This window comes from Neopsephotus bourkii, unplaced genomic scaffold (assembly GCF_033783945.1).
Source record: "Neopsephotus bourkii isolate Nb327-2 ecotype Australia unplaced genomic scaffold, CSIRO-AGI_Nbou_v1 NB_1016, whole genome shotgun sequence".
NCBI lineage: Eukaryota > Metazoa > Chordata > Aves > Psittaciformes > Psittacidae > Neopsephotus > Neopsephotus bourkii.
This window is the reverse complement of record NW_026901505.1, coordinates 1672547-1697336: the sequence shown is the minus strand read 5'-3', so window position 1 is coordinate 1697336 and position 24790 is coordinate 1672547. Positions and strand designations below refer to the sequence as shown.

At 40.3% G+C, this 24790-nt stretch overlaps 1 protein-coding gene across 1 annotated transcript in view; it reads left to right on the top strand.

The window, feature by feature from the left end:
• The first annotated feature begins 687 nt into the window (after positions 1–687).
• CLINT1 (clathrin interactor 1) overlaps positions 688–24790 on the top strand; it is a 51773-nt gene continuing 27670 nt past the window's right edge. The window contains exon 1 of the mRNA XM_061360161.1: positions 688–919. Coding sequence (XP_061216145.1) covers positions 879–919 — 41 coding nt within the window. The 5' untranslated portion in view covers positions 688–878. The remainder of the gene's footprint in view (positions 920–24790) is intronic.

The following is a 24790-nucleotide window of genomic DNA, read 5'->3' as shown; positions in this document are numbered from 1 at the left end:
ACGGGCTGCACCCTTTCATCCACTTCCATGGGTGGCATTTCTTGCTGAAATCCCAGTCTTGGCTTACAGGAGGGATCCAGAAATTCCACTCAAAATTCACTGTTGTCCATACAGCTTGATCAGGCAGGCGTGTGTAAACAGGCAGTCATACAGACAGAATGCTGCTCTTAAATGAGCTCACCTGATAAAAGCAGGGTATAAAACTATATTCCAGTCAGACATAAGCTTTGTTTTGTACTTTAATCAGGTATTTGCATGGCCTTTCCTCCCTCCTGTGGCTGACTTGTCTATGGGTCAAGAAGTGCACCATGAGCTAGATGCTGCAGCAGTGGGAGGGTGGGTCAGAGCTGGGCTGCACCAGCAACCCAAACCGAGGGCTCAGAGCCCTGGTTCCATCGTTTTGCGACGTCTACGGAGGCAGAGCAGAGCAGAGCAGAGCAGAGCAGAGCAGAGCAGAGCAGAGCAGAGCAGAGCAGAGCAGAGCAGAGCAGAGCAGACGAACCCCATCCCGCTCCTCCCCCTCCCTTCAGAGAAGGAGCCCATACTACAACTCCCAGCAGGCATTGCGGGCAGCGGCGGTGCTCTCCCCCGGAGACTAATATTCCCAGCAGCCTCCGCGCCCGCCTCCAGCACGCTTTGCGGGTCGACCCGGCCTCCCCGGCGGGAAGACTACATCTCCCAGCAGGACCCGCGGCCACGACACCCTCCATTTCCGGGAGCGGCGCCGCGTCCCTCGGTTGGCGGAGGCGGCGGCTGCCCGGAGCGGGCCTGGCTCGGCTGCGCGGCGGCGGCTGTCCGGAGCGTGGCGAGCGGGACCAGCTGGGGCCGGCGGCGGCGGAGGGTGGAGAGGCCGGGGAGGTCTCCAGAGGGTTGGCGCCATGCTGAATATGTGGAAAGTGCGGGAGTTGGTGGACAAGGCGTGAGTACTGCGGGGCGCGGGCGGGCGGGAGGCGCGGTGGCCGGGGGCGGCTCGGTCGTGGCCTCTCAGCCGGGCCTGTGCTCCCCCCCGCCCCATTCACAACATGGCCGCTGCCCCTCCCCCTGCTGAGGTGGCCGCTTCACACCCGCTCCGTGCAGAGCTGACCCCCGCGCCCCGGCCCTGTTCCCTGGGGGTCTGCCCGGTGTGGTCCCCGGCTCGTCTTCCCTGCGCGGCTTTGGCTGCTCCGACAGGCAGGGGCTGCTTTACCGACTGTGGCCTTGCCATTATGGCTGGTAGCTTTCCCGCCTCTCCTGGGCTCATCTGGGCCCTTCCAGCTCTTGGCGAGCTGTGGTTCTTCTTTGGGTACCCCCTGCTTTTCCAGAGTCCCGGGTAGAGTGTTTTTTTTGGTACATGAGCCCTTACAACCAGCCTCTACTGGCCAAATCCCCTAGGCCCCTTAGGAACACAAGCCTCTCAAAAAAGGAACGAAGAAGAGAACCACCTGTACAGCAGTACATTTTCAGAGTGCTTCTAAAGTCACCACATGCTCTCTTAAGTGATTTTCCTTCTTAATGACAGGTCCCTACCCCTGTTGCCATTGACACCCCTGGGCCTTCATGGTAGAAGACTGAAATGCCCTATCCCACCCCTTAAGTGTTTAAATAGCTCAGATATTTGCAAGTTTATTTGCTAGACTAGAACCTTCCCCCACCACAGACTTGGTTGCAGTTTTGATTATCGTGATCACTGTGTTGCAGCTTGAGAATGTGACATTACTGCTGCATTTCTTGGCCACTCTTATTTTTGCCATGAGAAAAACTTGATATGGTGGAGAACTTGACAAAGATTGTTTTGTCTCCTTAAATAACAGATTTTTAGGGGCAAACTTGGAGCACTTTTGCATGAATTGTGGCCTACTTAGAGGAATATCCGGCTGGAAGTCTGTTGATCAGTGTATACTAGATGAGATGACGTGTAGTAATAGCCTTGGAAGTCAAAGGGCGAGTCTTTCAAAACTTGAGGTTCCATTTTGAGTGTTCTTTAATTTCGTTTCCCCAGCCAGTTCTTAAACTGCCCTGCTTTATATATAAGCTTAAAAACAGCAAACTGAAGAGTAATGGCAGCTTATTTATGATAATAGATCATTTTGCTTATGGTGCTGTATACCAGACTGAGACTTTTCTAGGCCAAGAATCACATTTAAAAACCACTGTGAATTAGACTTCTCCTGAGGAGGTTGCTTATTTTTTACTGCTTTTTGTATGCAAAGTCAGCCCTTGCTAAAGTAGTTTTAATAATGTGACAAATGAAGTGCATAGTAGGATAACCCAAATAAACTTGTCTTGAGTTCTAGCACCTAAAAGGGCACTTTCAGGGATATCAGATTTTCTAAGCTTTGCTTGTGTACTTTTATTTGTGTGGGATTAATGATCATTATAACATTATCACTGGTTTTTAAAATGCTTACTTGTAAGGATATTTCATATGCTACTAAGCCAAACAGTACATAAAAATCTAGTTGGGAAAAAAACCCCACATTTTTGTTCCAAAACAGGTGCAAGTAGACATTTCAAATAATATAAAATGTTTTTTGAATTAACTTTATTTTCTGAGAGTAGCATTATCCAAATAAAACAAATTGTGTATTAAAAAAAAAAAGGGGGGGGTTTGGGGGAAAGTGGAGCCTGCAGAGTAAATAGTATTTAGAGACATCAAAATCAATAGTCCCATTGTGTGTGGTGCAGATTTGTCATAATGTCTTCTGTCTTAAGGCCATGACTGACAAAATCCTCCCCAGAAGAGGCTAAGCGATATTATCTGCCTCATAAATAACTGCTGATGCTGTGGCAGGAGCATACTGAACTTTAACAAGAAACTCTTTATCCTTAATAAAGGAACATGATTATAGGGGGATTTTGGAAATGTGCAAATAGCTTGAAATTTTGCTGGTTTGGACTTTGGTAGCTTTGTAGTGGTTGTTAGCTCTGCATCTTAGTTCCATATTCAGCTGATACTTACCATCTTAGAATTTGAACTTATTCAGCTGGGGTTTTATCATTATTTGGGCCTCAGGTGGCTGAGAGCTTGGTTAGGTCAGAGGTGTGTCAGGGTGGAGGAATTCTGTTCAAGAATTTTCTTTTTTTTTTTGGTGTGAAAATCCAGTAAAAAATGGTACACAGTAAAGCTACTATTAATTTATTTTTTCTATGTTTGTGGGTTACTTTAACAGCAGAGAACCCAAGTAAAAATAGTAACCTATTAGAAGTCTTCGGAGTTTTAGAACTTAAAAATAAGTTAACTGCAAAATACACAGCTTGTATTTAGTATTACTGAAGTATTTGGTATTTGTTTTCTGCAATGTGACAGAAATTGAGCAGTCGAGTTCATTAGCTCAGTTCAGCTTCATAATTCTTTTCACACTAAAATCATAGAATCACCTCATTGTATCATAGCATTTTCTAGTAACTCAGAAGTATGGATCTGCATGTTTTGTGAGTAAGAAAGTTATTTTTTTTATACTGAAGGGTGGTCCTATTATATGTGAAAATCGGGAAGACTCTGTGATAGCATTACTAGATCTAGACTTTTGTAGGATGTGACAAGATACTTTGTGCCTTGTTCTCCCTTTCGTTAACCTCCCTGTTCTTAGCTGCTAATACAACTTCCCCCTGCCCCCTTATTTTAAGTGCCTGGAATAGTTACAACTGAACAGTAATGCCTTGTTTCTAGATGGGTGTTGTGAGTAAGTTTAAGGCTTAAACCAAATAAATAACCAACAAAGCCTCTCTGTGCCTGCTAAAATTTGCTTGTCCTAAGCTTTATTCTAGCAGCTCATAAATAAATGTTAGACTACTTCTACCATCTATTTTTTTCCCAGGTAATGCAGTGTATATGAGATCTTTAAGTGTGTGGAATTGTGTTGTGTTTCTGCTTAGCTTGTAGTTTAGAAGGTGTGCATCTACATTTTCTTACTTCTGGAATAAATTCTGTTTCACCTTATGTTAATAAATTCAGAAGTTGGCTTTTTGCATTTTTTTTTTTTTTTTTTTTTTAGGTGTTCACTTGTATGAGTTCTTTTTTCCCCAGTAGTCAAAACTGAATTGGAAAGCAAACAGAAGAATTGGACAATAAATGCAGCCCTCTGTGCTCAACTTATTTGCTCTATAACAGTAAACTCAGTTTAATTGACAGGTTTCTGGTGGCTCAAGTCCAGAGTGGTGCTTGCTGCAGAGTTAGTGAGTCAGGTGGCACTTCTGAGTCACTCCTGAAGTAATGTAGACTTTTTGTTAATGTCTGTTTTCCATAGGCTTAGGTTAGGTCTGCAGTAGAAATGTATAGCTAAGCATTATAAGGAAAAGGTGGCCAATTTTTCTGACCTAAGGAGCTGCATACCAACATGTTAACATGACCAAGTGTAGAGGCATGCAAGTGCATACTTCACATAGCTGGTGGGAGTGTGAGCTTCAGGAACGTCTGGCAGGTGGGAAGCGTGGTGGCCATCAGTTGTCCCCCTGCTCTGCTGCACCATGGCTTTTGCAGCTTTGTCTGTGGATGACCTGGTGACTCTGGCCCTGGACATTCTGCAGCTCCCACAGTGGAGTTCAGATTACCCCATGCCTTCTCTGAAACAGCCCTGTAGTTGTGATGAAACTTGAGGGTAAGCATTGCGTTTGAACTGCTTGTTGGCTGCATGAGACCAAGGACCTGCAGGCTGGCCAGTACTGTGTAGAAGCAGTTTATACTGCTACATGAAATGCTGTATTTGTATTGGTATAGGTGCATCTGAACTTTGATAATCAAACCATCAAAAGCCCCAACCAAGTATCTCCCTACTGTGTGATACTAGAACTGTAGTCCCTGAGATAGAGTTCTGGAGTCCTGGCTTTGGAAATCTGGAGTATTACGCAACTTGGTAACTTCCTTTTTTCAATCTTACCAGACAGGATATGTTCTGCTTTTTGTTCTCCATGTAATTTCTAGGGAAGTTCTACAAAGAAAACTCCATGGCTTTTTCAAAAGGAAACAAGGGATAAGAAACTCTGTTAAAACAGTTTTTAGCTTGGCAAAAGCAAGAAGGTATTGGTTTGGTCTTGTGGCCAAGTTCAAAAGCCAAGCCATCATATCTCTCTCTAGTTTTGTTGAATTGTCTTTTCTTGAAACAGAATCTGCTGATTTTTATTTTCCTGAACTGTTGCTGTATATTGTTAGCTTAGCACAAGGTAGTTCTGCTTTAAGCAGAAGACAGTATTTCTTCATACATAGTTAGCAAGGCTAGTTGGACTCCTCATAGCAATATTCCCACTCTTAATATGTCATTGTAACTAGTTTCTGTCACAGACATGTAATACATGCAGGAAGCAGGATGGAAGACCTTTGGACTCATTGACTGCTGCCTGTGTCACAGTGTAATGAGACTTTGCAGCCACTTTCTTTGAAATTTCATTACCATTCTTAACTTTTGTGGTCTTCTACATGCATGACCAGAATGTGAGCAAGCTCACTTTAAGCACCTTTCAGACATCAAAGGGTGAGAAACAGTCTAAAAATTTGGTGAAGGTAACAGATCACAGAATCATGGAATAGTTTGGGTTGGAAAGGATCTTAAAGATCATCCAGTTCCAACCCCCTGCCACAGGCAGGGACACCTTCCACCAAACCAGGCTGCTCAAAGTCCTGTCCAAACTGGCCTTGAACACTGCCAGGGATGGGGCAGCCACAGCTTTTCCATGCAACCAATTTCAGCCTAATGGTAAAGAACTTCTTCCTTTACCTAATCTAAACCTACCCTCTTTCATTTTAAAGCAATTCCTCTTTGTCCTGTCATTACTTGCTGTTACAAGAAGTCCCTCTCCAGATTTCTTGTAGGCCCCTTTAGGTACCAAAAGGATCTGTACGTACTAAGGACAGTGTTATCCACATATTCATTTGAATTAGTTAATGTGGGCGAGGTAGCTGTCACTGAGGTTTTGTGCTTCTTGGATGTAAAGAAGTGAGCCTGTGAATTTTTTGGCACTTTTAGGAACATGACAACCACCATCCTTTTTTTTTTTTCCCATTCCCCTTCCAGTTCAGTTACTTGTCTACCTAGCTGATTCCTGCTTTGCTGGTACTGCTCTTAGCTACACATTTCTAGTGTCCCAGCAATAATGTATTTGCACTCCCTCATGTTGTAGAGTGGGAGTTGAAGTGTTACAGAGCTATGTTTTCATACAGTTTTCAAGCTTGATGAATTGCTGCAGTATGTAATGTTTTAAGCTGTTTTTAAATGCAGAGCAAATTGACTTGTTTAGAACTGATGGCAGTGCTGGTATGGACACTAAATGCTGGAAGCATTTATAACACTTGAAAATCTACTTGTGGAGTTAGGCACTAGAGTCCTCTATGATTTGTTCTGATGCTACATCTGTGCAATGCGGAAGGATTTTTAGTGGAAAAGGAAGGATTAAAGTGGAAAAAAAAGGAAAATGAAGGAAAATGCTGTCCTTGGCTGCGATACAGCTAGGTAGGGGATGAATTCTTTCAGTTAATAAACAGTGTGTTTTCTTTAGTACTTCTAATTATACCAGCTGTAAAGAGAGGGATAAATTGTTAGTAAAATAGAGTGAATTACTGCTTTGATTGTCATTGCAATTCCTAGCTGTTGTAGCCTGAAGCATGGCATGTAAATTAGACTTTGCTCTTCAGTTGAGAAATAGTTTCTTGGACTAACCCCACTTCACAGATGAGGAAAGTTACAAAGATAATTGTATCAAGTAACCCAAGTCACAGTCAGTGATCACAGATAAAACTCTGGATTTGCTGACTTACAGTCTCATGTTGTCTGCTAGCTCATTCTATGCATTATACATATTAACGTGGTAAATTCATACCAGTAATTTACCCTACAATTGCATAGCTTAGAGCTAGCTTTCAGTTGCTTATTGCCTGTATTATGCTCATGTTTGGCCAAATACAGGCAGGTTCCTATGTGTGCTCAGCTAGGGGTTTGAAATCTTCTTGCTTAACTACTTTCTTTTTTTAATATGCCTGTAATTGTTCTTGTTTACGGGTGATTTTCTTAAGATTCATGGATTTGTCCACCCCAGTGATTGAGCTCTTCTTCAGTCAGGTGTTGTTTGCAGACTTAGTAATAGCAGGTATTATGGTAAATGATCCATCTTATGATAGATCCAGTGAAAGGGTAAATAGCTGCCTAACGCTAGTCCTTTGCAATCTGACCTTCTCATAAACTCCCTTGCTCCAGTTCCAGGATCATTTAGTTTTCTTTATATTTAAGATTTATTTTCGTGTGCATAAGCAAGATCTTCAGAGCAGTGAACACTTCCATTGTTTTATGTAAGGGACAGTTAAACCTCACTGCATGAGTTATCCTCCTATTGCTGTTTAAGAGATGTCCTGCTGATAACTGCTTTAAGAACAGCACTTTGTATCATTATTACAAGCAAGGTGATGATTATTATCGCCAGCCCTATAAGGACTTGTCTTCTGCCTGATTCCCAGATACCAAAAGAGAGAAGAAATAGTCTTGGAAATGCAAACAAAGACTGTATTTGAACATGTCATTTGGCTCTTCAGCAGTGTGTGGTTGTGTCTGCTAAGCACTTGTTTCTTGGGGTTTTCCTTCTTTCTTTAAAAAATTTCCAAAACCATGGTGTTTTTAATAAGAAATAGAAATGGTTGTACTCTTTGGGCCATGCAGTTTAGTATTGGTGATAAGCATCTTTGAAAGTATGCGCTGTTATCTCATGCACATAGACATGTTATTCTCCTGTTGGAGAATTAATTACTGGTGGAGTACTTAAAAGCAGGCTAACACTATAAGCTGACGTATATATTAAGAGTTAGCATAAGGTAGTTGTGGCCAAATATGCAAATTTCATTAGCACACTTCTTCACATGGTGATTTTGTTAGTGGCCTTCCAAATGTATTGTTGCCATTTTACAGCATATGGAAGCTAACAATAGTTTGTTACATAAGGCTAGGTAAGGTGATCGCCTTACGTATTTTCAGAAAGGCTAAATGACGTGTATATGTGTGATATACGCATGTCCTTGAGGTGTTTTTAAAACATAGTTTTGCATTGTGTTGCCAGAAATAAGACCAGGCTTCTGCTTGGGAAGTAAGTGAAGCGGGTCAAAGATAAGAGCCTTACCTACATCATTGCAGGTGTGGTCAAAAGGAGCAGGGTGTTTGACTCAGCTCTGTGCTAATCCCTTTAATGCTTTTTTACTAAACATCCATAAAGTTCTGTAACGATCTTTGTTTTACAGATGGAAACATCTGTAAAGATCTACAGTGGCACAAATTTCTGTTTAAAGTTGACTGTTTCACAGATTTTAAATGTTTATTTCAATTTTGTTAATTCGTAAGGCAAAGCTAATACAGGGCAAGAAAATGAAAAACTGAATTAGTAGCCCATATACCAAGTGAGTAAAGTATTTGATTTTGCAGTGGGTCTTTTTCCAGCTCCTTATAGTGTGCCTGACCTCATTGATGCAGGTCAAATATGGACCTTGTTACAAAGGTTGCCAGCTGCTGACATCTTTCAGTTTGGAGAATGAGCTTTATTTACCTGTTGGATTTGGAATAAACAACCATAGTATAGCTAAAACTTTCTTTTAAGGATGCTCAGTAGGCTCTTTAGAAAGAGCAATTGTATAGGAGGGCATAACTCTTTCATGACAAAGCGTGTTCTCCCTCTCAGAAAAATAAGAGCTGATTCTAACTGGGATGAACTTTAATTTTTTTCATGTACAACTGGCTGTTAAGATAAGACCATGAGAAATTGTTATGAGTTGGGAGTTCACTTCTTTCCCGAACACTGTGTAGGCTTTGGTTCCAGGAGTATTTTTTTCAGTAACAGTGTTAGAAAAAGTATTCATTACTTATTCATTCTTGTGTCGTGTGCTGTGTAAGTATGGTGGTTTGGGTTGCTGAGCAGTGAACCAGACAGAGGAACAGATCCAACTGGAAGCTTTCCCTCTTCCTTTGTCTCCATCCCAAAAGAGTCAAGTTAGATTAGTTCCCTAGACTTGTTTGCCGTAAAACTGAACAAGTGTTTGTGTTGTGCATCTGAGGAAGTGCTACTGAAATGGGAGTGAAGAGAAGGGGAAAGGAGAGGGACCATTCATTAAAGCAGGTGTAAGTGGAACACGTGGCTGAGGCTCCCCTTGTAGTTGCCCTGAAGTCGCAAACACCACCAGCGAGCACTATCACAATTATGAAAACATAACCTAAGCCATGAAGGTTGTAGTTTTACAGTCGGTGTAAGCGTAGGCTGATGGTAAAAGAGGTTTCACAGCCTTCTGTCTGCCACAGACTGCACACTTCTCTCTCCCTTTTGCTGGCAGTAGCATACTTTCTGCTTGATGGGAGAATCTCTCTCTGACTAGCTAGCTGTTTTTGCCAATTTAATCTTCCACTGGATCAGTTCCCTGGTATAGTTAACTCCATGGTCACACAAATATTTGTACTGGCATGAAGGAAGGTATTTGGGTAGGAATAAGTGGCTGGGGACAAAGGAGGGAAAGGTGCAGGTTTAGTGCTTGAAGTACTCCCTTAGCATGTGGTTTCACAAGCAGGTTGAGGAGCTATAAGATTATTCTTCCACTAAAAGAGAATGTTTCAATTCTATACCTGGCCATTCACCGTCTTTACCTTCCTTATGCTGCTGTTACGTAGTTCAGTATTTGATTGTGCTATCTTGCTGATAGAGCTAAAAATAATAATACCAAGCTTTCAGAATTCATAACTGATTTGGCAGCATGCTGCATTACCAGCTGCTTATGGCACCACAGGCACTTGTGTTGATAGGGGAGAGGACAGAAAGATAAGCTGGGACTCTTTTTGATGATAGTATATTTTAACATAACTTTATTTGAAACAAAGTGGTTTGCTAGCTGCAAAACTGCTCTAAAAGATCACAAATTTAAGTTTAAATTTCTTCCACTTTGTATATCACTGTTTCAAGCCCCTGAGCTAACCTATCTTTGTATCACTGTTGTATTGGGGAACAGCATCTGTACTTCTGATTCCACTCTCAGATCCCAGATCTGGGAGAAAGGATACAGATTCAGTTTTGTGCCTTGTATGGTTCTATTCTGAATGATTGAGGCTGGGAGTGATCTTGGGATCTGACACATCTTTGTATGAGATGCTTTCAATTCAATTTAAAAGTGCAGCTAATTATATTAGAAATACTGCTGGTATGTGTTTCAGTTATTACAGAGTGGCAAGAGTGGTATTCTGTGTAGACCGTTTTTAAATAGATTAAATCTGTTTGGATGTGCTTGGGTTTGCCACTAAAAATGAAACTAATGTGACACCACCAATATTGTCAGTGTGTATTTATGTATTTTAAGGAAACTTCTTCAAAGCTGTTGTATTCCTCTCTCCTCTCATCCAAATAGTCATATCCTAACCAGATAAATATTGACTGCATGCTTAATAGATACTAACTGGTTCATTTGGGATACAATTAGTAATATTAGTATATATTCAGTTTGTTTAATGAGACTGAACTGCATTTTTTTCAATCTGTTGTAGTAATAATGAGACCTGTTGGGAGTTAGGGAATGCATTTTTTTTTCTTTCCTCTGCTTCATTCTGAATCATAAATGTTTTTCTTATTGGTTGCTCTCCCCATCCTATTGAGCTGTTTAGAAACATCATAATGTATTACACACTGTTCAGTGCTTCCTCTCAAGGCATAACTTTTTAATTTTAACTATTCTTCCATATGGTCATGCAAAGAGAGATGGGGAAAAAACCCTCTGTTCAAAGTTATTTATTGTCTAAATGAGTTAACTTCTGTCACAGTGGTTTATCTCCCTGCTACCAAGCAGGTGACTGCATTTCTTGAGACAGCTTGGGAACTTAGTGCTAATAAGAGTCCTAATTGGAAGTGGAGTCTCAGCCTTTAAACTGCCAATGCCAGGGTTTTGTTGATTACCTGGTAACTGTAACTTCTGCAGCTGCAGACATTAGATCATCAAAATCCAGTCATCTTCCCATTACTGTGTAAATAAATAAATAGTTGGTGTATTGAACCATAGTGAAATTGGCTTGTTGTAAACACAGTGTAATTTGAAATTAATCATCTTTGTGGCAGGACCTAGAAACTGGGGCTCTGAGGCAAAGGAAACGGCTCTTGTTACCTTTTTAGGACAGAAGAGTTACTTGATCTCCTGGAGGAACCAGTTTAACAAATGATACCTATGAAAGGGAAGAAAACGTCATTATCCTCCACAAACAAACATGGCTTGGTGTTTTGAAAGTTAATTTGTATATAATTTGCCACACTCATTCCACAGAAGAACACTTGCTTTGAGTAAAAATGTGTGTTTGTGAACTTGTGGGGTTTCAGTTTGCCAAGCCTCACTTTTTATTTCATGTGAGATTCCAATCTGAAACTTCTAATGAAATAATGAATGTTAATGTCATGTTGATAATATAATAATTCATTTATTCTGAATGGTGTGCTCTTACTGCTTGTGCTCATTTTTGGATATTCTGCTGTGAATGCTGCAAAAGGACACTGCCATTAGCTAAAGACACTTCATCCAACTGCTTAATACAGTATTAGAAGGATTTCTAGGTTGTGACCTGTCTTCATAGAAAATCGAATAACAAAAGAAAATGGGTATCAAGCTAATTTAGTCTGTTTAGGATTATGGTGAGTGCCTTTTAGCTTTTTATTCTTAGATACACTTGTAGCAGGAAAGAAACATAGTAATTCAGATTGATTAAAGGATGAACAATTTGAAGTAGGAAAAAATGATGTTATATTTTTTTAACCTTTTTTCTGGGGGGGGGGGGGGGGCTGGTGTTGATTTTACTGGGGGGGGAGGGGGGCGGAAACACCAGAGCTGGTTGCCCGGAAATACTGTTGGTGATGTTCAGAACCTGTCTAGACGGGGGCCTGAGCAACCTGCTCCTGCTGAGCCTGTGTGAGTGCAGTGTCTGGGATGGGCAATCACAGGGGCTCCCTCGCAGCCTCAGCCCTTCCCTGGTGCTGACTCAGCTATCTGGAACCATAGGAGTTCTTTACTGAAACAAGTATCAGCTAGAATGTATCAAAGGGGGACTATGTAGGTACTGCAGCCCTGTACTTCCTAACACTCGGTTATGGGGGAAAAAATAACGTTATTCCTGCCAGCAGAAACTCCATGAGTGACACAAACTGCAGCCCTTCTATAGTATTTCATTATCATTTCATATGCCATGAGCCTCATCTATGAGTCTTGTATCAGTTGAACTATTTTGATGTGGTTTTGATTATATATCATGTACTTACCCTGTGTAATAAGATGCTGTAGGAGAAATAGTGGGAAATGGTTGATTGTCAGAACTGACTATCACCATAACTTTTATTATGATTACACTAAGTTAACTTGACCAGGAGATGAGAACTAATTGTAATGGGAGGAAGGCCTGCAGTTGGTGAAGGGAAAAACAGTTCTTATAAGTCTATTGTAGGAGATATGCATATGTTATGAAGGGCATCTGTCCTGGGATAAGGCAAATTTTAGAAGACCAAAGACTAAGGTGGAACCTGGAATATTTCAGCAAATTTTGGATGTGTTCTGTCTGTGTCCCATTTTAGAACAGTGGTTAGTAGGACTATGTGATAGGGCAGGCACAAAATAACACAGGCACAGCTGAATGGGTGAGGAACATGTTAAACAAAACTTTTTCAGACCAAATTAACAAGCAAACTGTGTCATCCAGTCAGTCCTTACGAACTGAAAATTCAGGGCTAAAAGTGTGAGGGCAGAGCAAGAGCAGGAAGAGAACTGTATTGCTTCATGTCCTCCCACCCTATGTGGATGGCAGAGAGGCAATGTGGGCAGGAAATGTGATAGCAGTGGGTGACTTCATGTATCCTTTGTAGGTTAGATATACATTGCATCAGCATCTTCCACTGTTCACAGTACACATTTAGGTTATTGGTGGTTGGCTCACCAAAGAGCTAGCAGAGAAGACAGAAGTCGCAAGCCTTGACTTGGTCCTGAGCTGTACAGTGATTCTGGTTCAGGACATCACTTTCAGAGCCATTCTGTAATAGTGAATAAAGCACTTGGGTTAAAAATCATGTTGTGAGCAACAAGAGCATAAATAAAAAACTTTTTTGGGTGCATTTTTTCATAAAGGTTGCTCTTGAACATAAAAATTAGGAATTTATTTAAAACCTCCAGACTTCCAAGGGCATGCTGAAGAATGGAATCCTTGCAGTGATATGGAGATAATGCCAGTGCTATATTGGTGGCTCCTAACAAAACTCTGTTTCTCAAAGATAGTGATGAAAAAGAGACTTTGCTGGTGAAGAGGAGGGTTAAGGAAATAATTCAAAGCAACCCCATGTGTTTCAAAAAGCTGAAAGGTCTGTTTGAAGAAAATACTAAGTTTAGAGTTGCTGGTTATTCTTATGTAAAAACAACAAGACAGATGAGGCAGTTTAAAAAACAGCTTGTGAAAGGCTTACAAGCTAGTGCAAAACAAATTGGAAGCAAGAAGCCAGGGAACGCTTTTAGGGCCACTAGGCACTGAAGGAGCACTGGCAAAAGGTGAAGGCATAGCTGGAAATCCCCCTGAATTCTTTGCCCCCAGCTGTAAAATTTTGGATGCTCATAGCTTATTCTGCTAACTTATCACTGCGTGCTTGCCTGTACTTGTTTTTTATACAACATAGCAGGCACCTTTTGACACCATGCGAGATTATGATACTGAGCAAACAGGTTTCCCCTTGCACATCCCTACTTATGCTCAAGTGCAAAGTACTTGCTGAGAGACTGTGAAGTCTAAATCGCACTTTAATTTATAAGAAGCTGAATTTCTTGTTAGCAAGGTGAGGTGAAAGGAAAGGCTTAGTTTTTGAAGGAAGCTTCCTTCCCAGGAAAAATGAGATATGCTAAGACACTAAAACACAAGTTGAAAGGGCTTTGATTGTATTCCTCTTAAGGCTGTGTGTAGTGGACTCAAGAAATGAGGGTCTTGCATCCAGACATACTCCATGTAGTCTTAAGTGTCTTCCTTAAATTGTTTGACAGATGTAATGATCTTTTCTGGATTGGATTTCAGTATTGTATATGAAAGGAAACACTGCCGATGCATTAGAGCTATTGGGTGTAGCAGGTGTTACAGCACTGCATAGAACAGTGGAATAGTCCTTGCTTTCTGCTTCATGTAGTAGGCAAGCAGACTGTAAGGAACCAATTTTGAGAAGAGAAGCCTATCAACCTCTTTGTGGTGACAGCATTATTCATTTTTTGATTTAACTTTAATTATTTTCAGTAAATAAGATGCCTGAAATATGCTGTTGAGGTTATGTGGGGTTTGTTCGCAAGCAGCAGCAGCTATAGAATTAATTCCAGTGTTCGTAGAATAAGATCAGTAAATGATAATGCAGTTTGTTTCAGAAAAACAAAGGTGAGGATAGTAGTCTCAAGTATCTTTCTCTCCTACTGAATACCTCCTGCAGAGCAATTCCACTGGAAGACACTTGGATAAATGAAGGAAAATAACTGGTTATGAGCCTGCAATTTGATGTTTATGTAAACTGTTCCTTCCTTTTCCTTTCTCCTACTCTGAAAAGTGCAGTGCAGCTTCTGCCTCGGTCTTCAGATATTTTCCAAGACACAAGGCTATATTAAAATAGCAGTTGAGGGTTTTCTTGTTTAGTTGCTTCACCTGCTACATGGACTGTATTTCTGGATTCTGTTGACGATGAGAGAGGTACACATCTCAGGCTTTCTTAAGTCATGCAAGTTTAATCCTTTGCTGTATCACAGATGAAATGTGAAGCTATAGAGTTATAGCTCTAGTTGAAAATAAAAGGAAATGGCAAGCCCCTCAAAGCAAGCCTGGATGCCAAGGATAGAGTGCGATTTGTGTTGTAAAAGGGGTGTGTGTGTGTGTGTGTGTGCATTTGACTTGTGTGGTTTATGTGCAGCTGAGGTGCTGGTGTCTGCCTCTGGTTGCATTGAGCCTGAAGGGGCAAGGAGAAGAGCTGGCAGGAACTGAAGCCCTTGGAGGGCTGGAGAGAACAGAGGCAGCACTTTCAGATCTGGTAATATTACCTGTACCTTGCCTGTGGCTCTGATGAGAGAAGAGCTTGTAACTGGTGCTTACTGTTAACTTAGAGGAGCTATCTGTACTCAGGTTCATTCCTCTCAGAATGATGGCAGAGGATTGATACTGCAAAGTGCAGGGGTTCATGGCATGTCACAGTGCCAAAGTGATTATATAGTAGCAGAGAATGATCAATTTGTGTGTTAAAAGCTTCAGCGCTTGCATTGTTTAAACTTTAATCAGCCTTGCCTGGTGGAACAGCTAGTGTTTAGAGTAATGCTTAATTTGTAATAAATTTGGAATTAGGGCAGTGTTTTCATGGTACTCAGCTTGCAGTGAAGGGATAGCTGAAACTGCAAGGATCATTAAACGTGATCCATTAATGTTAGGGGTGTTTGGTTTTTGGCAGTATTAAACTCCATATTATTGTCTGTGCATTCTTCTGTCCACACTAAATACTTCGTCAGTTGACAAATATTCAAAACAATTCTCTGAGTAAGGAAAGTTTGGATTACGTAGATTTCAGTGTCATTAGTAGCACAGAATAGGTCTGCACAATTCATAGCTGTAGTAACTATCAGGCAGTGCTGCTGCTTTTTGGAGTAAAATCTGCTATCTGTAACTATCCAGCTGATATACTTCAAACATGTATAGCATCAGGAGTTTTCTGTGACCACTTGGTGCATTATTGTAAGCTTACAACTGTTACATGCTCTTCATGGTGTCAGAAAACACTAATATGATGTGTTTTGGTGAGTGTACAGTTGCAAAGAGTGCAGAATGTCAGAAGCTTTAGAGTGAGGGGGCTTGTCAAAGGAGTGGTATCTTTTGGGGATAGCATTGAAGAACTAATGACATGTCTCTTGACACTCTGAAAACTAAAGTTTTGTTTTGGAACCAGGTTGTTTTAAGTACAGAGATCATTGTTTGACCTTCTGGAGGATTTGGAGTGTCATAGCTGATGTTAGAGGATTCATTTTACTCTGAGATTGGTTTTCAGTTTATCCCCTCCACCCCTATCTTCCTCCTTCATCCAAGGTCATTCTCAATTTCTTTTTTACGGTCAAATACAGGAAATGTGAGGTACACCAGTGGGTTGAAGTCGCACAGATTCAAAACTACAGTTTGCTTCTCTGAAAACTTACCCATTTTATTTCTTGAAAGAAGGGTAAGACCTCACTGCTCCTGTAAATACTTCTTTCTCAACATTCAAATGCTGTGCCCCAGTCCTGAAACCTGCCTGACTGGGAGTACTTGTGGAGTCTCCTTATATGTGAAAGGTTTCAGTACACACTTAAAATACTTCAGCTATGGGCTTGAGTGTGGTATCTTAGCAGGGTGTGTATAGAAAGAGGTGAGTACCGCTAGTAGCTAATTCAGAAGGCAGCTTATGCAACCCATTATGACCACCTGAAATGAGCTTTTCATTTTCAGGGAAATTTACTTTTGAAGTTTAATGAGTGCAACAAAGTACAAAGAAACAGTTGATTTGGAGGGTGTAAGCTATGGTGAAGAGTGTTTCAGTCTCTCGATCCCAAAATGGATGTGTTTAAATTTTAGTTTTACATTATAATTGTCTAGCAGTGTTTATTGGGATTCACTTATTCATGCTGGTATTTTATTCATATAAAAAGCACTCTACAGAAACCGTTGTTTTAATTAGATTTCTCTAATTCTTTTTTACTTGATTAAACATTTGTTTTCAATATCAGTCATGTTACCTGATTAGATCACAAGTATGGAAAAATTAAGATGCAGCACTTGACAGAAAGTACGTAGTGGTTGTTGCTGAGTCTTGAAGGAGGAAGCACAATCTGACTGCATTCTGTACAGACGTGTAGTTAAGTCTAGAAAATAGTTTTAAAACTGCTGCATTCTGATTGTTACAGAATAAAAAATCTGAAGTGTAAGGAGCAGGGAAGCAAAGGTTGAGGACTGAGCAAAAATAATCATGTGCTTGCAGCATACACATGGAAATCTCTTCAGTTCCAGTTACAAAAGGCCATCCAAGTTTTGTAATTCCTCAACTTTTTTGACTGTATGGCTGCTATTGTTTAAACACAGCTTATTGAACTTTGAAAGCAATTAAATCCACAGGCGTAGGACCTATGAAGCAGTGGCTTCAGTGTGATATGCCAGATGTAGGCTCACATGAGTGTAAGGAGAGTGAGAAGTTGCAAAGGGCAGTAGTAGTGTCGCCTTTTTGTCTGAATCAAAACCAGAGTTGCTGTTGTATGTAGCATGTAAATATCCCACCAAAGTGTCAAATGTTTCCTGAAAGGCAGCTTTTCCCCTACTTGTTTGTGAAATCGGTTTTTATGTTTAAGATTAACCAGATTGATCACAAGAATGGTTTAGGTTTAATTTCACTCTAATTCTAACTAAAACTTGAAATAAAAATGTGACCTAAAAACCTAATACTGCAAAACAGTGAAAATACTATCATGGTGTTCTTACAGTGTGAATTAAAAGGATTTTGATTCATTCTACTTGCTGGAGTACAACACTTATTCTGGCAAGTCACCTTTAAAAGAAGTCTTTTTGAATGAAGTATAGTAAGCAAAATGACAACACTTACTAAGGCTTTAAAGTGGAACTACGGAAACGTGTATTTGAAGTAAAGATAGTATAATTGTTGAAGATTAGAGGATGCTAGCTGAAGAATGTTAAGGTGGGTGTTTGGAACCAAAACATCCATAAAGAATGGGGAAACAAACAAACGGGTCTGGGCTGTAGATGAAGAAATGCTTCATACAGCAATGATACAAAACCACAATCGATAGTAGTAATGTGGTAAAATCCTCAGTGAGTTTGAGAAATTATTTACCAGCACATCTTGCTGCTCTACAATTGTTGACAAATTAATATATTTAAGCAGCCATGGATCTGTTGGTTTAAATCACAAGGGATTGTTTTATATAAAAATATGAAAGTATTAACACATACTGCAGGGAATCTGTAGTAGAAGAGATAAAATCAGCCTTAAATCTGCTCAGGGGGATAAGTGTTGGTTCCTTACACAAATATACTTTAAAACTGCCATGTAATTAGTTACCTCATATTCCCAACATCTGTAAAAACTACTTCAGATGTAGCATAGCAATTACAAGAACATAAAGAATATAGCAAGCTGCAAGTGGGTAACTTCTGAGAGAGGGGGGTAAACTTTAAAAGGGGAGACTTCAGTAATGTGGAGTGAGTGGTTTCTGTAAGTGACAGATCTCCCGAATTCTGTAACAGGTTTCAATTTAATTCTTAAAGTCACTGTTCTTTCTGAAAGTGTGTGTGTGTGGTGGACTTTGGGTTATCTTGTTTACTTGGTAGTCTTTTGTGATTAGAAGTTGTAAGGCACAGGAAATAGCTTTATAGTTCCTTCCTCCCACAAGTTCTAATTCATTTGTGGCCATCAGGATGTTTTTCTTGGCTTATCTCTTTCTGTGCAGTTTGCCTTGCACATCTGCCACATAAATTATGAAGCTGTTACTTGAAAAGCTGAAATTGTATTTTTAGATCCTACTGTACCATAATGAAGATAGTATCGTTGGTCAGAAAGAGCATAATTGCAACTTGCATAGAAGGTCTGTAATAATACCCAGTATTCCTGTACTAAATTGGCTGGTGTCATATTTGTAATGCTTCTGAGGAGTGGCTTAAAAATAAGTAACTTCAAACGGTCAAGTATCAGCTAATGTTGCGCTGTTACCTCTGTAACCTGAGGTATTTCACTAGGCATTTTGGCAGATGGGTACCCATCTGTTTCTTCCCTGAATGTGAACTGCTGGCTTCATATTTGGTATCCATATGTTTCATTTGCAAGGCTTTAAATCTAAGCTTTGTGTTTTATAACAAAAGTGACATTACTGACAGGAACAAAATGAAAATGCATTAAGTTTGTTATGTGTTTTTTAGTTAGTTTGTCTTCACTAAGCAAGGAGAGAGATGCTGGCTGAGATTGAATATATGAGTTTGCTGAGGGCAAGAGCAGTACCATAGTATCACAGAATGTTTTGGGTTATAAGGGAGCTTAAAGCTCATCCAGTTACAACCCTACCTTCCGCTAGTCCAGCTTGTTCCAAGCCCTGTCCAACCTGGCCTTGAACACTGCCGGGGATGGGGCAGCCACAGCTTCTCTGGGCAACCTGTGCCAGTGCCTCAGCACACTCACCCTGGTGAGGCCATCTTTAGTTTGAAGGCAGTTAGTATATTTTTCTCTGAATATCTGCTAGTAACATTAGTTATATGCATTCCTGAATGTCCTTTATATTGTTTGGGATAACAGGGGGATAAATTATGTCTTTTCTGTCCTCTCTGTGAGACAGTCTGAATGGTGAGCTTTCTAAGGTAGTGACACTGTCACAGGGCAGTGAAATCTGGTGCTGATACATGTTTCAGTTTGACTTTGTCTTAAATCCTTTCAGTTTCTTAAAACATAAGTTTGGACCAGTGATCAGCTTTAATCCCTCAGAGCCTGAAGGAAGCAAGGCTAAATAAGTGAAGTTAATATGATGCCCCTTTTTAGGTGGTGTGCTGGCCCTGTGTGGTTTGGGAGGTGGTGCTGTGGCGGATCGGGACAGTTTCTTTTTTAGCTCACCAATTCAAATGCTCTGTTGAAAGTGTTTCATGCCCAGATGGATAAGTATTAAATGATTTTTTTAATTGGCAAAATTTTTTCTGGAAACTAATTAACAATTTAATAGATGCCAAGATTCCCACACCTGGAAGTGGGGGAGGCATAGCCTGTGCTCAGACAACTTGTGTAGCTTTTTTATTTACCATGTACTCTCAGTAATTGAAGCTAAGTTCTGCAGACAGTTTAAAAATGGATCATTTAATATTAAAGTAATTTTTTAGCATTCTCAGAAAGCTTTCTGTCTATTTTCAGTCCTGCTTTACAGGAACCTTTTAATCTAGCGACTAAAAATAGTTTAGATGCATGACTCATAGAAGTTGAGTGGTGGGGATAAGATGGGTCCTTCCCCTCCAAAGGCTTCATCTTAGATGCATGTGTGTCTATGGGTTGGGGTCTTTTAGGTAACCATATTGTGAAAATATTCCTGAAGTCTGCCTTATCTCTTCTCCAGGTGTTGAATGTTCATTTTGCTCATCTTATTTTGTAGTGTATTTGTCCATTTCTTTTAAAAAAGCAAATATAGATGCAATCTCAAACATCTAAAAGCAAAGCTACATTATACTTTGGCTTGTTTTCATTTTTTGCCTTAAATTGACAGCCCCTGTGCTGATTTGGGGGAAATACGAAAAAAAAATCACTGCTGTTGTGTTTTATTCCTGTGTGTTGTATTATTCCTGAAACATGCACCATGGACCAGATGAACGATAGCTAGTGGGTCCCTGTCTGGTGTTATAGTGGGAGACTGCTAGCTTCTCGGCTGAAAGGGAGCAGACAGCCTAACTGGCAGGAGAAAATAAGCTGCTGGAAGACAAAGCCAGCACTTTAACTGTAGGAGCAAACCATTAGCTCAGCGCCCAGATGTAAGTTACTGCTGCCTTTGTTCAGAGGTTTACGTTGAAGTTACCACCATGCTGATAATAAACCACCATATGAGAAAGATAACAGCAGTGCTGTGTGCCTTTGTGTAAAAATTGTAGTGATGTTTAAATGGAAATATGCAAGATGAATAAATTAACCTGATTTACATTCTTCCTTCTTCAGAGTTAAAGCAAACTTTCCTTAGGCTGTAATTTAATGCTTTCTTATCTATTTATATTTTAGATGCCATTTATGGTATATTCTGTTTGGACAATGCAATCTATTAATTTTAAAATCTAATTACGACAGCATGGAGCTGTGCAAGTGTATTCTTATTGGGTTTTGTCCACATAGACTTTGGAGACTGTTGCTGTAACAATCTCCTTTGCTATGTCACCAAGCGAGGTGACAAGATTTTATTCTGAGTCGGTAACATCTGTTCTGTCACAGACGAAATGCAGTGCTCTTTGCTTTGATTCGGTGTGAAAGTCATAGGAAACGTGGTGAAGACTTTCTAAAAATAAAGAAGCTGCTAACAAATTACAGCGAGAAGGAGACTAAAGTATTAGTCTGAGACTGCATATTGAAAGTATAATGCTAAACACTGTTATGTAAAAGATAATTTTATGTTGTGTCTGTTCTGTCACGTCAGATAACAAAAGGTTAAAGTACTTGTTTCTTGCAAGACTTCGGTACCGTACTGCATAGTGCTGTACAGAAACAGAGCTTCTGTTGTCCTCTGTTCATCCACACCCCTCCCCCTCTAATAGACTATTTATATTTTTCTTTTAAAATTATAATTTCTTTAGTGTTGCTGTTTGTTGGGATGGTATCAGTGTTCAAACTGTGCATGTGAGAGACATACGTGTATGTAACACTTGAGTTTGTTTTTTTTCCTTCTGTACTTAGTCTTTAAACAGGTATTTGCAGAATGGTGTCTTGTTGGAAACTGTTAATGGTGGTAAAATGTATGAAGTTTCTTATCTCAGCTTTTAGTATTTTAGTGTTCCCAGTTGTAAAATTAAAAAAAGGAAAACAGAAGGTGCATAATCCAGTGATGTCCTTGGAGTAATAGTTAAAGGCATAATATTATGCACATAGGAGTCCCATGTATACATGATATTGTAATTGGTTTGAAATATACATTGAAAAAAAATTTTAACTGTGTAACCAGGTTTCTTGTTCCTGCTGCTCAGTCCCTCAGCACAGTGGGCAGCTTCCCAGAGGTTGGAGAAGTGTTTCTAATTAGGCTTACCCTGTCCAACCCAATACCTTTATCATTACTATAAAGAAACTGTTGTAATGCACCCTCTCTGTGACTTCTGGTTATTTTAGTTTTCACAAGATTAGACATGGCATTTCACAAATCTTCTGTGGATCTAATGTCTAGAATTGTACTTGTGTCCTCGGTGACACCACCCACATCAATAGCAACTCTAATCCTAATGGTGCTTTTAATGGAGTGGTCTGACTCTTGCCCCAGGGCATATTCAAGGCTTTCAAGTTTGTGCAGAAACATTGACTAAGATCTGTTAGGCTTTCCAATTCTGTAATATATTTTAAAGTAAGTTCTATTCTGGATGGATGGGTATTTCTTATTCTTTCATTATCTTGAATGTATAAGTACTTGCTTTTCTCATGGTTCTTATTTTCACTATGTCAGGTTTCCTATGCATGTGGTATTTAAAGGTTTCTGTATGTTTAAGACTGCTGTTATTTGAGCATTAATGTGAAATGCTAAATTTGCATGTCATTTGAAGAGCTGAAACTGAGATACAGCTCTTTACTCCTTTCCTAATGAATGCTTATCTTAGGAATACTTCCTCCAAAAGAACATTGTTCCCAGAATCTACCAGCGAACTGTAAGCTTCCTTTATGAGTTATGATCTCATGCACTTTGACTGTATTGTCAAGGTGCTGAGGGTACAGAACACCACTGACCACGGGGAAAAAGTCTGGAAGATACAGGAGATACAGGGGAGCATGAAGTGGAAATACCGAATTGTGTGGCTGGGCAGAGAAGAGATTCAGAGCAGCCCTGCGGAGAAGGACTTGGGGGTGCTGGTTGATGAGAAAATGAACATGAGCCAGCAGTGTGCGCTTGCAGCCCGGAAAGCCAACCGTATCCTGGGCTGCAGCAAAACGAGTGTGACCAGCAGGTTGAAGGAGGTGATCCTGCCCCTTTATTCTGCTCTCGTGAGACCTCATTTGGCGTATTGTGTGCAGTTCTGGTGTCCTCAACATAAAAAGGACATGGATCTGTTGGAACAAGTCTAGAGGAGGGCCACAAGAATGATCAGAGGACTGGAGCACCTCCCATATGAAGATCGGCTGAGAAAGTTGGGACTGTTCAGCCTGGAGAAGAGAAGGCTGCGTGGAGACCTCATAGCAGCCTTCCAATATCTGAAGGGGGCATATAGGGATGCTGGGGATGGACTCTTCATTAGGGACTGTATTGGTAGGACAAGGGGTAATGGGCTAAAACTGAAACAGGGGAAGTTTAGATGAGATATAAGGAGGAAATTCTTTCCTGTTAGGGTAGTGAGGCACTGGAATGGGTTGCCCAGGGAGGTTGTGAATGCTCCATCCCTGGCAGTGTTCAAGGCCAGGTTGGACGAGGCCTTGGGTGATATGGTTTAGAGCGAGGTGTCCCTGCCCATGGCAGGGGGGTTGGAACTTGATGATCTTAAGGTCCTTTCCAACCCTAACTATTCTATGATTCTATGATTCTTTTGAGAATACCATGGACACTGAACACTTTGCTCTTACTAGTCCTATGTGCTGCATCCAGGGTTCTAATCAAAGTGTTGAATCAAGTGAATAAAGACAAAAATTGTTGCACCTTTTTCTTTGGCAGGATTGCTGGTGGTGTATGTAAATCATTATCATGAAATGTTGTTTGAGGCTTAACATTAGAGTTTAGAGGCAAATCTGTAGAGGAGACATTAGCTGAAAAACCAGTCTACTTCCATTTCTGTTGCTGACTGTGATCAGAGCCTCATGTTCCCACATCCATGTTTCCAGAGTGTTCCTGGTTCAAGGGATACAATATAGATTTAGTGGTGGGTTTTTTCCAGTGTAGAACCAGCAGTGATTGATGTGGGATAATTAGTTCAGACACAACAAAGCTACTTGTAATTTTACCAATTGGAAGCTATTACTAGAAGCTGCATAGTTATAGTTGTGTAATATTTTGTAAGTGATGATAATTTCCTAACAGATAATTGAGCTGACTTTGGTTACAGCAGATGAATCTGTAGAGATCCCTGTGGTCCTGAACAATGAGAAATCTTCACTCCGAAACAAACATTTCAATTCATGATGTTGTGATTATTTAATTTTTTAATAAAATGCTGGGTGGAATTACAATGGGCTTGCTTTCCTGGCAGAAAAGTGATTTATTTATTTTTTTTAATAATTTCTTTTTTTCTTAGTCTTAAAGAGAAAAGCTTTCTTTTTTGGAATGAATTTTCCAGCTATTTTATGGAAAACACCACTGAAGAAGCGCTGATACATTACCGAGAGCAGAGTGCACCTCATCCTCACTAATGTCCTTCTGAATATTAGTAGCTCAAGTCGTGTATTACTATGTAAGGTCAGAAGCCTGAGCAGAGTAGCCAAAATATATGTCAGAGCTTTATACTGGAGCATGTAGAAATAAATAATGAAAATGGAAGTTTTCTGCGTATATATTCATCACTCACCAGTGTTGTATTTGTGTTCATGTTGTGGGTTGCTTTCAATATCTGCTTGTAAGAGAGGTGGAAGACAGAACCCTCTTTAATTGTGCCTTTTCTGTATGTCATCTGTGAAGTGTTCCTTCAGTCTATAAGGCTTTATGTTTTTGCAGGCTACCCACAAGCTGTGTTTAATTTCCCTGTTTTAAAGAACAGTGCTCAGAGGATAATCTCAGACCTGTAGGATTTTTATTCTCTTATGCCTGGAAACTAAAGTGGTTTTCAGACTGTTGTAGCTGTAAAGGTTGAAGTGGCAGATGCTTGGTCAAACTTTTGGCAGTTTCTCTGATTCCCTAAGTTCTGTATCTGTAGGAACAGAACTTCTTGTTTGTTTGCTGTCCCTAACTCCAACTAAACATGCATTTTTACCTCGAACTATACACTGACATATGTGCAATACTTCCTTTCACCCTGCCCATCCCTCTCCTCTCCCCCTCTTGCTTATTTTCTGGGGTTGTTTCAGGTTTTGGTTTAGGGTTTTTTAGCACACTGTAAGATACAGCCCCATGATCCAGATGACAGCTTTATCTCATATTTACAAATCTCGAAAGGTAACTTCAGAACAACATTTGAAG